Raw genomic sequence first — 14,889 nt, 5'->3', positions numbered from 1 at the left:
TTGTGGCTGCGTACGGCGAGTGTCAGGTGTGACTTTTCGAGCGGCTGGTGGTTCGGGAGTTCCAGGAGTGATCTTCAGGTCTGTCGGTGTCTCTCCGGATGGCTGCTGGTGGATCGTCTCTCTCTCTCTGCTGTCTCCGACCATCTGCGTCGCTGGCTCTGCTCGTCTGCCCTCTCCTCATTGGAGTCCGGGCTTATATTCTTTAGGGGTTGCACGCTTGCTGGCCAATCGCTGTAGTCGCTACGTAGAACGGATGTGCATTTTCGAAAGCGACTTTTTGCGTTTCCACAGTCTATCGAATTCTTCGAAAACAATCACGGGTGTGGTGATTTATGGCATCCGTAGCCGTTTCGTCACAATGGAACTGTCTTAACGGCTCGTGTTGTGTGGTCAAAGGATATCCTTCTTGTGCCATTATATTTGTCTCGTTGTTAATGAATGAACGTTTTTGGTCAAAGTCATTAATAATAAAACAATGGCCCTTTTAAATGTGGACCTATATGTGTGGTCGCCACATTTTTTAAAGCTTCAATAGGGATGATTGAATTTTATTTATGACATAAGGCTTGCTAAAAATAATCTATACTGACGATTATACATCGATTAAAATAATAAAATATCACATATACATATGTACATTGTTTAAAATTTAACAAAAGTTATGTACTGACATAACGGTTATGTATAGTATTAGAATACATTATTATCTGTTTTATAACAATAATTTTGATGTGATTTTGATTGCTCATACACGCTATGACAATCCGCGAATAAAGTAAAATCCCCTCAGTCACGCGATGGATATCAAGGTCGAACCGAAACGAATTATGGTCAATATACAATGTTAGTTCAGAACTCGAAGACTCTGGCAATTTTAACCCAACACATTAACAGAAACGAGGGTTAAACGACCGCGACATCTGAACGAGAGTGCCGTTGCAAAGTCACGTCTTCACTTTGCTCATTGCGAATGTTTTGAATACAATATATATATTAGAACAAAGGTCGTGGGTGTTGCCGTGTTTTTAAATTAAACTATTCATAGCGATGCTAAACCAAACTATGACAATTAAGTTAGTATACATTGGCTGAAACCAGATATGTCACTTTGCATGAGAGCAAAGTTAAACTTTGAAGGACTAGTATATATATATATATATAGACGTTTCACATAACTAGATATACGAATGTAATTAAAATTTTAATTTACTTATGAATACTTTTTTTTTGATATCTTTACTTATTACTTCCTGACCTTAGCATTTTTTTAGTAGTATATAAAATTAATTTTTGCCTCTTTGCTCTAGTGATTGATTCAACTTAAATTAATGTAGTTTATTTATCAGTCAAGCAGACATCCTATATAAATTTGAAAGGAATGTTCCATATTCTATGCATCTATTATATTTGGTATACATTCCAAACTCACACCCTCAAGTGTGTACTACAAACCCCCTGTAATCGTAGGGGTTTAAGTTGAGCATGCATAAAATAACACTATTGAGCACAGCTGGATTAGACAGATGTCGGTCATTTAATAACGGGTCACTAAGTGGAGGCTTAGAGCTGACGTAAGTATCGTGAGAAACGGTGATTGGTTAAGACTTTCGGGATTGGAATGTAAATTAGTTTACCTTTGTGAAAATGCGTCCAATTGTGTAAATATTTGCGGATGGGATTGTGCTAAATGGAAAAAAATATAATCGGTTCGGTTCGAATGAAATTTATTAATCTCATTAATATTGACATGGTTAAAGTTTAAATTTTATTTATTGATCCAGATAGTGTAGGGTGATAATACAATGAAAACCGCAATGAGGGTTTTGCTATAAAATTTTAATATAAATGCCAGGTTCAACTAACTTTCATAATGCTGTGGTGTGCATATTAAAAAACAGGCAGAATACGTATGATATATTGTGGTCTAAATAATCTAGAATAATTATTACTAAAAATCATATTTTTATTGATTAGTTGAATATATTATTATATTTATTATATATTAGATTGTTTGGTAAAAGGCAAAGTAGATAAAAACTCAGTTTTTAGTGTCGATGTCCATAATATTCCGTATTCGTAAATAAAGTTACAATTCTAACAAGTGGCATAGTCGGTGACTAATACTTAAAAGACCTGGATTCAAATCCCATACCAACCTTTCCGTTTTTCAACTTCTTTAGTTCAGGATTAATGATTACTATATAATTAAGATTAATCATCACAATTTAGCTTTTTCTAGATTTACATTATTTGTTAATGTCGACAGAATCCTGAAAAAAAATATTCTACCAAAATTAAAATTTTTCAGCATTTATTCATATATTTTTAACCCTTTGTTTAGTGAGTTCAATTATACACATTTGTTAATTTGTTAGTGAGTTAATTTTACGTATTTTTCTGTAATTATTTCGGTTGTACCTTATTTATTATTATTTTATATTGCATTTAAAGTACATTATAAAATAAAATAGCGATTCTCAGCTTTTTATTGTTTTAATTTATTTTATTACTTTTTTATAAGAGTATGTTTTAAAAATTTATTTTAACATTTTTCTATTACAAAATTTCGATAATTTATTTTACATATTTATTATATATAATATTATTCAGTTTTTTTGAAAGTTTTTTTATATCAATACAAAAACAATATTTTTTATAAAATATATTGTGTTATGTTATATTACGTACTCTTCAATTTATTGATATTATTTTTCATACAAATCATTCACAATAATTAAACTAATAAAAATATTATATATTTAATAATAATTTTAAAATTTTTAATTTCATAGGTCATATATGTAAATATATAACTTATTGGGGTACCTCAAAACAGTGAAAATCTACCGCCGTACATGTACGGCGATACTCCTCAAAGGGTTAAATAAAATGCTTTTATTTTTTACTATTATCTGTTATGCCAAGGTTATTGTTTCTACAGACGCAATAACAATATTTCTCGGATTCAGGTGAAAACTGCTCTACTTTATAAATGTAGTACAAATAACTCTTTTTTGGTTCAACTTAGTGTTGACTATCGCAAATGGATCTAATGATTTATTTTGAAAATTTACAAATATAATATTACTAACATTACCAACATAATATAATACAACTTAACCTAACTTAGCCTTACCTATTTGTACAATAACATCTATATTATCAAACAATGTTGTTTATAAACTAGCTGTCGATCTCTTACTGTCGTGAGGTACCGCAGCTCGCGAGTATATGAATACTGGAATTTTAATCCTCAAAGCTATGTTGTAATCAAAATAAAAATTAATTATACTTTGGGCTCGCATTGAAACTGCTTTTTAAGAAACATAAAATAATTTGCTATTAAAAAAAATTGAATACAAAAACTTGATCAAGTAATGCTTAACAAAATATACTCGATAAAAAACATCCCATGTTCGGTTCGGTTTTTCGGATTACAATTTTCGCCATAACTTTTAGTTTTTATTGTGTAGTGAAACTCTAATAGCTCTTTATATATCAAGACAAACACAAATTTTTAGCTTTAAAAGATCTGTTTTTATAGTTGCAATTTGTGATTTATTGATAAATTTATAATTAAACAAATAATAACCTAATTAATTCAACACAACTTAAATTCACATATTTTAGAAATGTGTTACAAATAAAAAATTTAAATATAGTTTTATTATTCATAAACTGTAACTAAAGATCATGACGAATCGCAGAATATTTTTAATAGGGCTAAAATTTGATTATAAATGAAAATGTGAAGAAAATAGTTAAATACAAATTAACAATAATCTATTATATGATTTAAAATGTTTTATTTTGCAGAATTAAGAAAAACTATAAATTTAAAAATATGGTAAACCCTTTGAGTAATAAGGTAATTTAAACACATTTGTTAATTTGCTTTAATACACCTAGGAGTGAGTTAATTTTACGTTTTTTCCATAATTATTTCTGTTACTTATTATTATTATTTTATATTTCGGGATAAATGGAGTCGTATTTAAGAGCGCTACGAACTAACGTATTGTACAGAACGCGAATCGAGTAAATGTAAAAAAAAATGTAGAAAGCAAAACAACCGAACTGATCTATTTTTATATATAATATATAAGCTTATAAATATATTAATAACCTAACACAAAAGTTATTGAAAAAATCAATAATTGTCTAAGCATAGAAAAAAATTATAACTACTTATATTAATTACATGACAATATTGGTATTGTTATTAATTTAAAAGTGGTGATTGAATTACTTATTGTCTTTTCATCATTATTTATTTCACAATGAAAACTATTTAATCTAACATACAATATTTTCAAGTTTTATTATTGTCATGTGTTTGGGAACTTCATAGTATTAGTTAAATAATTAAAATAATATCTATACATTTTTTTGTTGAACTACACATAATATAAACATATTGACTTTCTCAACATTTTTTCACGCACATTGACCGTAAAAACCTTGAAAAACTGAACGATTTTCCCCATCGTTCAAACCTTTGACAAATCGTCCCATACATCACCCATGAGACCACATATTTCAGTGTCAATTCTGTGTGGACACTCTTTAAAGAATAGAACAGAAAGGGGCTTCTAGGCTAAACAAGCCGGGACGCGACGCCCTTCCTGTGACAAATCGCATTATTGTCCTGACGTCAGGGTTGGGGTCGTATTACTCTGGTAATACACCTGGCGTGCACTTTATCCCGCCTCTGCTACTTTTCTCGATCTTATATCTTGCCAAGATAAATGAAAGCCGTCCTTTGTACGCTCAGTCTGCTTTTAAACGCAATATTCTAAAGCCGGATAGTGTATGAAATAGTGAAAAGATGGGACATTAATCATTGCGGGAAACCTCACACATTCACTCATATAAGTTAAGTTGAACCCTGTAATGTATTTTCGTTATCATCTTTTTTAATAATATTTGCACTATATAAACCTGTATAAGTATATAATGCGGAAACAAGTTAGCTAATTGCTTGTTATAACGGATACATATGAATAATATTTATAGAATGATATAAAAATAATTATTATATATTCTAATATATCATAAACCTAATCCAACCCTCCGTTTCTTTCTATACTTATATGATTACGTTTAAGCTTTAATGAATATATATATAGACTAATTATAAACGGATTATAATGTGGTGTTAAGAAAGGATGCTCGGTGTTTCTTGATTAAAAATATAACAATTTCTCGATGTGTGATAAAAAATACGGTTTGATTTATCATTATTATTTCGCCATGACAATAAATAAGTCATTAACAGTCGTTCAATAAAACAGAAATTAATAAAAGATAAAAATCATTACTCAAAAAATTGAGTAAAAAATACACAAGGAAATAAAATATGTATAACTAATTGAAAGCAGATATAAGCTAGGTAGTAATTATGTATAAATTTAAGTGGGAACTATAATTTTCCTTTTTGACAAAGTTACACTTTTAGATATATTATTAACTCTGACATTTATAATATTTAATTACAAAAAATTACTATACTTTTTGTACTGTGTATTTATAATATTATTACGAAATCTCGTTCAAATTTTTAATACAATTATGTTTTTTTTACTTTCTGAAATAAACCATTTATTGTTTTAAATAATATAATTAAATATAATTTATTATAATAATATAGACTTCATTTAAAATTTTTACTACATATATGCTTATAATATTCATTAAGTTTTTATCAGTAAAATTCATAATGTAGGTTATGAAAATATTTTTTTACTCTTTGAGATCTCGAATACTGTTGATGAGTAATCAAAATGTGTTTAAATATTTTATTTAGAACAACTATATAATTGTTTCTTTCAAAATTAAAACGCTCTACGTTCAAATTATTACTCTGTAAATCGTATCGCTTTGTATGAACAGTTTAAAATTAAAATTGAGTTTGCCTGATTGATTTCTGAACGCAAAGTATTGTTTTTTTGATTTTGACTACAGGCTCTAGCTTGAGGATTGAGCATCCAGTATTCATACACTCGCAAGCTGCGGTACCTCACGACAGTGAGAGACCTACAGATAGTTCATAAACAACATTGTTTGATAATATATATGTTATTGTACAAATGGGTTAGGCTAAGTTAAGTTAAGTTGGGTTATATTATGTAAGTAATGTTCCTAATATTATATTTCTATATTTTCAAAATAAATCTAGACTTATTAAATTAAAAGCCCACAGAAAATCTAGGATAAAACTTGCAGAAGCCTTTATTTATATCTTAAAAATATAGTGAAAGGGGCGAAAAGCTTATATTTTAAATATCTGTATCTCATTTACAACAAATCAATTCTTCCCTGTGTACTTACACGTACTGGTATTTAATTCACGGCAGACGACTAATCACAGAGCAAAAATTTAAGATACATCTGAAATAAAGTCACGATTTCTTTTAATATACTTTTAAATGTTCTCCAGTTTATATAGACATTATAATCAAAGATATAATTCTAAATATGAGTGTCAGATGAATATAATTATACATTAATATTACGTCAACAAACAGCCAAACCCACTACTTCCTGTTTCACACCACTCTACCTTGTTTGATTGAATAAATTCAAGCCGTGCTAATTAATGTAATCAAAATTAACACAAGAACTTTCAGACGCGTTTGATAAATTATTAGCTGTATCCAGCATGACGTAATATCAAATACATTATAATTAGGTGCTTTCAAAGTTGAATAATGTGGGTTTAATTCATTCATTTCATACAATGTTTTTTATACACTATACTAGAACAGTTAGTGTACTAATTAATGATTGCAATAATACCGGTATTATCGAAAGAGGTAACAGGCAATACCGGTATTGCCACAGGATTCACCATCTTTATTGATTATAAAAACCAAAGCATTGAAAAACTCCGGCAAGTATTGTTTCGATATATTTAATATTTTAATTAAAAAAGTTTCATTAATTATAAAAAAAAATATTTTCGAAAATACGGGCGCCAAATCTTTTTTCTTTTGGAACAATAAATCTAGTACGACGTCGTCTTTGATCGACAGCTTCTGGATGCCTCTTAAATTTTATACTAGAGCCCAGAGCACCACTCGTCAATTTATTCTAATAAAATATGCTACTTTTTATTGTCAGATTAATCTAAAGAATGAGAAAGGATTGCGTAAAATATTGTAAATTTTTTTGTTCAAACTGCGATATATTTTTTTTAAAAACATGTAAATGATTGATAATTGTGATATTTGTGTGATTTATTTATATTATTTTATTTCAATTATTGCACATTTAATATATGCTTAAGATATCTCAATTATATTTATTTTCGATTAATTATCGATCTCTCGTAAATCTATGTATTTATATTCATGTTAAAAGTAGCATTAATTAAATTTGCGTTGTACATGTTTATAAAATATTATTTAATGAGAAAAACATAAATACTGCATAACCATTTTATTCCAAGACAATTTAGTCTAACATATGCAAATAAAAATATTTTTGGAAAAATCATTGATTTACATTTTTTAAATACATTATGTTATACATGTTTTAAGAATTTTATGTTGTAAGGTAATAAAAAGCAATAATATTTAGTTGTAACTACAATAAAAATATTGCATTATTTTCTATTAAAAATGTTTTTTTTTAACTTTCAACGCCCATGCTTAGTGAAGCATATTATGTTGGCTACTTGGGTAAACATATGTGTGAATGGATTTAAAAATATACAAATATTATAGTAGAAAAAAATTACGAAAGCAATACAAACTTTTGTTTTCATTTCGCCAGCCATCCCTATCATAAAAAGGCCGCGGCGACGCGTTCATTTCTCTGTTACGTAACAGAATTACTGGAAACTGTCAGGTACCGTTACAGTTGCCTGAGATAATGCAAACGTATCCCTTTTGTGTTGACAAGTCGTGCATATCGTACAAGAATATCGATAATAATATTTTCAGTAAGAGGTTTTTGCCAACTTTTCATCTACCCAAACACAGATAGCATTCTCAAAAACGCATCAAAAAAATTGTGCAATCATGTAATTAGGGAAATAGTTTATACTAGACACTTAAATTTAATTGTATATTTATTGCACCTGTAAATAATATTATATTAGGTAAAGAAATATTTTTTGGTACTACCGCTATTTTATTTTGTAATACTGGTAGTAACAAATTCTTGTCCCAATACAAGAGCTAGATTGTAATGGAGCAAAATTGTGTATTGCTTATCCCTGTCAGGTTACAACGGTGATTTAATAAAAATAAATAAATAATTAAATTTTTATTAATTTTATTTTTCATTTAAAAAAATATTTTAATTTAATACTGATTTCTTGACTTGAAACACCACTGTTTTATAAACCTTTTATACATTAAGTACCTCGCTTGCACTGCTCTCCCTTATTTAACAACTTATAAAATTAATATCGTGGTTATACAAAACACATCTACTTACATATAAAAAAGCCAAGAATTTTAATTAACTACTGCGAAAGGCGCATAAAGCAGAAAACAATTTATTAAAAAATCTCGACGAGCATTACTTTTAATTAAAATCGCAATTTAATTTTCTTAGAAAGAAATTATAATTAAACCAAGTATTTAATTTTATTACAGTTCCTGTTACAACACCGAAAGACTGCAGTCCAACACTATCACCGCACAACTCTAATCCATTCTCAAGATCTTTGGAAAACAATGGATTATCGAGGTAATTATGCAACAGATTGTTTATTACATTGTGTTAGCCCAATTCATTAAAGATCTTGATTATCGTTAATTACTAAGGGTTTAAGCGACCTTTTACCCTTATTATGTTTGCAAAATTACACTGTTAGCTCAGTTCACGTCTTAAAAGTACATATATCGATTTCGCTACGTTTTACCTTGAGCCAAACGTCCGAGTACCCAGTAATTTTGTTTATTTTCGCCTTTATAGCATTAGTCTGTCGCAAATTGAATTTCAGAGTTGTATCGAAGCGAATAGTTTCTCAAATGGCAAGTCGATTATTTGTTCCTTTTGATGTTAAATCTTTCTTTGAAGAGTTTAAAGCGCGTCTAGGTATTCAAATATGTTTTACATTAAAAACTTGATTGAAAAGCTTGAAATTTAAATTGGTAAATCAATTCGTTTTTTTTAGATCTGTAGAGCAACTCAGCGGTTTGGGGGAGAGAGAAGTGGTAACAAGGACTAGGGGAAGGTCGGCTGTCGGTGGAGGTCCAGGAGTCGTGGTCGGAACGGGGGCAAGATCTGGCAGAGGACCTTCGGCTTGGGGGTCCATTTCTAGGGTCTTCGCTCGCTCCAGGCATCGCAATAAACCGCCATCGGTTGGACCACATGATTGTGGTAAGCGAAATATTTTACCTTTATAGTATAAGAATATAATCTAGTTATGGTATGTGTTTAAAATATATAGAACAACATTTTTGGATTAGATGTTTACATGGATCGTGATTGAAAAAATTATCCATGAAGGTTTAGCAACAAATAATTGAATAAAAACGTCATTTAAAAGGCCTTTAATAAAAAATTTGAATGATGCTATGTCATTATTGAACAATAGAAATAGCAATGAACCCAAGTTGGATCTTTGAGGCACTCCTGTAGGAGTCTTATATCGTTCTGAAAAAGAGTTTTTATACTGGACGAATTGATATCTATTGGTCAACTAATTTGAGAATAGGTTTATAAGATCATTAGAAACCCCGAAATTAGTCATTTTTTTACAAGTAACTTTATCGAATGCCTTTACAAAATATGACGTGCACTTGTACACCAGAGTTCAATGATCTTGAAACAAAGTTAAACAAAACCATAATACCTGCACTACACTCTCTGAAAGTTGGTCAAGTTTGGCCAAGGACTGAGAATATAGTGGGTTACTTCGGTCGAGTTCGGTTCTGACCGCTCTAAAATCTCTTAGTTGTCCGAGGTTACCGAGAACGGGAGGTAAAGTTGATGTAATTCAATCGACTTGGCCAGCTTCGAGCGCTTCCAAACATTGTCGGCAAACGGACCGATGTCAAAGAAACTGCTAGCTGTACATGACAGTAGCCGTCGTGCGGACGGCATATAAAACTTGTGGCAGTGTGGCCGCTACTCGGAAGTAGGCGACCTCGGCCGACTTCAGTTGATTTTCGGTTCGGACAACTTCCAGAGAGTGTAGTCAAGCATAAGATTAGTGACAGTGGATCGAGATTGACGAAAACCATGTTATCTTTTACCTTTTCTTAATGAATAAATAATGTTCTTTAATCAACGCCTTCTCCTAATCTTTATTAAGTTTTAAAGCATCATTTTAAAGGATACAACGACGTTACTTTAAATTATACTTCTGCCTTAGATATTGAATCAATAATTTATTACAAATTTAACATAAACTTTTATCGCCCAACAAACGACGTTGGCGCTACATCCGCAACGTGATGCCAAATTGCAACATCTAACCCCTTTTGACCACCGTTGTTACAATTTAGCAACAATGTTAATGTTTAGCCATAGAGCCGACCCAAAGTCGCAGTTTCGTAGCGTTAAATTCCGCGTCGCGGTGAGATTGTTGTGATAGTGAACAGTGAATATAGCATTACCTGGCAATGTTCATCTCCTAGACTCGGAGAATATGAACACCTCGACTATAAACTATATTGCAGCATGCCCTATAACCGGATAACAAATAACCGCACTCGGGGTGAGTCGTTTCCAGCTAAATTAAACAAAGCCCCAACTTTCGCCGAGGAAGCTGTATGCTAGGAATTAGTTTCGGGCTGCCTCCTAAAGTGATTACATCCAAAGGTGCTGAGATGTGTGAGCGTTATTTTGTATAGTTAGTCGGAAAGTCGACTTTGCTTCCAGAGTAATTAAAATGTTCGGTGAAAGTTATTGTTATTATTTCGATCATTCATTTCATACCTATGGATAATCTAATTAATGTTTGAGGGTTGTCCCAAATTGGTTTTAGTTATCTTTACAAGAAAATATTATTCTTACAATGGATAAAATAATTTGGTGATTTAAAACTACACATTATGTTTTCCTACAAGGTATATTTTTAAAATATATTTGAAAAACTTCGTTTTAAAACAATTTTTCTTGAGGAAATTTTAACATTTACATGATTGATTATAGAGAACTCTTTATTTTTTGAGTTCCCTATATTGTATGTAGACTCAAAAATTACCAAATATCTACATATATTAATATTTCGTAACAAAATATTTATATATATTTCAGTCAGACTATGCACTTGTAAAGAGTTACACACTATTTTAAGGGGTGCCCCACTATAATGGCCAAGGCTGTATATGTTTTATAATCAAAAACGCAGTGTCTTTATAATGAACCATTCACTTATGTTTAACAATCACTGATCTTCTGTTAATTATAAATAGGAAAAAATCGGTATAAAAATGTTATTAAAATATAACAAATATTTTATGTTATATTTGGTTTAATTTTCAGATTTGTGCGTTCGTTATATATTTTTCTGATATAACACTTATTCTTTTCTCCAAAAAATTATTAAATTTTTAGTCATTTTAAAACAATGGTAGTTTTATTAACGATATATAATAAATAAAATTACTATTTTAAAAATCTAGCATAGTAATAAATCTTTTCGATAAAATTAGGATCAAATTTTATTCGAGCTAAATAATACATACACTAGCTATGTATTACATTTTACCACAATAAACTAAGACTAACTATTGCATAAAAACTACAAAAATTTGTAATTATTTAAGATGTTTTTTTAAGCAAATTTTTAGACTAAATTCTTTTTTCTATTTTAACTAATTGTAATGATGCTTTTTTTTAAATATCAGAACATAATAAAAATAATTATACACTCATAAAAAATGTTGTCCTTTTTTAATAACACTTACATTAATGACATATGCTTTCAACCAAAGCCATTTTTTGTCGAGTACCAATCCGTACAAGCGTTAAACTCTTGTTTTCATGTCAGGTACCCACTGACGTTTATGACTTAATAGCGTAATATTCACATTCTCGCGCCTGAACGTGATTTGCATTTAAAAGCTTTTGAACTTTTGGGATCGGATTGTTTGTAAAGTATGCTTGCTATCATTGTTTCGAAACCTGTCAGTTCATACTGTCGCTGATGTTTATGGATTATGTATTTAGGTACAATTTTTGAATTGAATGGTGGTCCCATTCATAAAGGTGAAATAATCTTTACTGCATTGTTCAAATTAATTCAAATTGGGTGCATAAATAAATTTATATGGATAGAATAAAAAAAAATAAGACAGTTTTGTTATCAATAAAATAATTACCTTCCAGTCTGGAAAGAAGCGCTATTATATCATTTACCTCTGTGGATTTCGCTCACCTTCCTGGTGACATTTTTCGCTGTATCTCTTATTTTACTTTCATCATAAAGTGTCACTCTTCCTTCATGTAAAAGAGTCTAGCTCTTGTGTAGATTAGCCCATTTCAATAATAGTTTTTTGGCAGGTATACGACTGTATATAACCTCATGTCTAAGTCGCATATAAGGGTTGTCAATAATTTTATAAAATATTTAGTAAATTTTCACTGGTAATATTTATATTATTCAGTACTTGCATGTCACATAGACACATTGGTAATATCACTGTAAATTAATATTTGACGGTCTAAAATTTGTTTTGTCGAAAACGTATTTTTTACTAAAACTCAATTTTAGATGACTGTGTATTATATTTTTGTATATATTTTTTAAACAAAATATGGCTAAGTACTCACTTAAAAGCAATATAAATATACCCCTTAATATGTGATATAAAGATTCCAGAAATCCAACTGATGATTACATGTATATTATAAGAAAATTGCAATTCTTATAAATTCTTATTGCAATTCTTATAAAAAATTGTTTTGTATATTTTATTTCGATGCAGGTTTAGCTTCTGAACGTTTTCTATTAGGCACAATTTTTGTAAAATTTTATCTGACGTAGTTATGATATTTTAAGTTTTTAAATTTGCCATTTTGAAAAAAAAATGACATTGTTCCTTTTTTAGGGTTTTTAGAAGTTCAATTTCATAACAAAAATTCTAGTCTTAGTCATTAAAACGAAGGAATTAACAGTCTTAAGTCTCTTAAAGGTTTATATAGAAGTCCGATTAGCTTAATATAGAACTTGTTTTCAAGCAAAAAACTATTTTTTTATATGTTTTATTTCGATGCAAATTTAGCTTCTTATCGTTTTTTACTAAGCAAACTTTTCTGTATAATTTTATCTAACGGATTTATGATTTTTTAAGTTTTTAAATTATCGACCATTTCGCAAAAAAGTGAATATAATAAGGGTTATTAGAATATATAAGTCTTATAAAAATTTGTACGGAGGACCGGTCAACTTAATATAAAACTTGTTTTGAAGCAAAAAACTATTTTTATGTCATATTTTCTTTTTTTAGCAAATAATATAAGGGTTATTAAGAATTCTATTTTATAACAAAAATTAATCTTAATTTCTAAAATCAAGGAATTAGCAGCCTTTTAGTATATATGTAATAAGTAGTATGTAATACGATAAAGAATAAAAAATATAAACCAGAAAATTTTTAGAAAGAAAATAACTAGAAAAGGTTTTTCAAAATTTACTTTATGAAATAAAAATGTTGAATTAAATAAACAATATTCAACTTATTGTATAACTAATTTTTGAAATCGCTACAAAAATAATATATAAATTTCTACAAAACATATCCTAATTTTAAGCCAATTTTATTAAATAATGTACTATATCTTATGATAATTATATATAAAAATATAATTAATAAAATTATTTTTTAAGTAACTCTCTCCAATCTTTAACCCATTTTTTCTTATAGAATGTAAGATAAAAAATCAATGTTACATGAAAAATATTACACTTATTAAGGTATAATATTATTGTATCAATAGCTACATATACTTCATAGTAATATCGTCGCAACTTTGAGTGATTTAGTATACCAAAACATTTATTGGTTTTAAACGTTTACACGCAGATCCAAAATGTTATTTCCCGACGTTAACGCGAGCAGTTAACGCTACCCCGTCGGATGTATATTAAAGTTAACCGTTAACTAAGACGGGTTTACAGTGCGTGCCATGGAATGCAATAAATTGTATTACAAATGCCATGTGGTTTCGCAATGTTTTTCGAAATTTATAGTCTCGAATTGTTTACAGAATCTCTGTACGACTGCAGAGGAGGGTGGCCCGGGCAGAACATGAATCAAATTCAAGGCCCTGGTCCAGGAGCTGAAGCAGCCCTTAGGGAAGCGGCTTCCTTGCCCTTGGAGAGGTGGAGAGCTCCAGCTGTCAGGGCTTGGCTGGACATTGCCCTAGGTATGCCCCCTCAGTATGGGGCGAAGTGTGCAGAGAACATAAAAAGCGGAAAGGTAAGGAAAATCCTTGATTTGTTCTTAGATTCAACATTATATTTACATATTAGTTAATTTGCTCTAAACAATATTTATGTTTAAATAGTTGAGATATATGCTATATTAGTAACAAAAAACAGTGCCCAGAATGTTTTAATAAATCTTAAAGAATATTTTAGCAGCTTGATTGATAAAACTTAAAATGTAATAAATTGTTTATTGAATCACTTTTCTTTATAATTTATTATCAAAACATATATGGCATACAATTTTCTTCAATCGCATTTTTATAATTTCATTATGAGTTTTGCTGATGATTCATTTAAAAACAATAATTCCGGGCCTCATAACAAAAATGGCATTTTATATATTTTTAACATCGTAATATAATTGCTTGAATAAATAATAATATATACGAGCTACAAATAAATAAATATATAAAAATTAGCTACCGTTGCGATATATTTTCTAAAATCATATTTTATCCGAAATATTTTAATTAGAAATTAATTTTTTTTTA

The 14,889-nt window shown here is 29.3% G+C and overlaps 1 protein-coding gene across 3 annotated transcripts in view; it reads left to right on the top strand.

Moving 5' to 3' along the window:
* Liprin-gamma (liprin protein kazrin) overlaps positions 1 to 14,889 on the top strand; it is a 139,817-nt gene that overhangs the window by 88,228 nt on the left and 36,700 nt on the right. For all 3 annotated transcript variants that reach the window (XM_088192668.1, XM_088192667.1, XM_088192669.1), the window contains 3 exons: positions 8,607 to 8,700; positions 9,131 to 9,336; positions 14,176 to 14,387. In XM_088192668.1, coding sequence (XP_088048794.1) covers positions 8,607 to 8,700; positions 9,131 to 9,336; positions 14,176 to 14,387 — 512 coding nt within the window. The remainder of the gene's footprint in view (positions 1 to 8,606; positions 8,701 to 9,130; positions 9,337 to 14,175; positions 14,388 to 14,889) is intronic.

This window comes from Plectrocnemia conspersa, unplaced genomic scaffold, assembly GCF_051122295.1.
Source record: "Plectrocnemia conspersa isolate PC_06_02 unplaced genomic scaffold, ASM5112229v1 ptg000009l, whole genome shotgun sequence".
NCBI classification, from domain to species: Eukaryota; Metazoa; Arthropoda; class Insecta; order Trichoptera; family Polycentropodidae; genus Plectrocnemia; species Plectrocnemia conspersa.
Note: the sequence above shows the minus strand (reverse complement) of the source record. Positions and strands in the feature narration are given on the sequence as shown.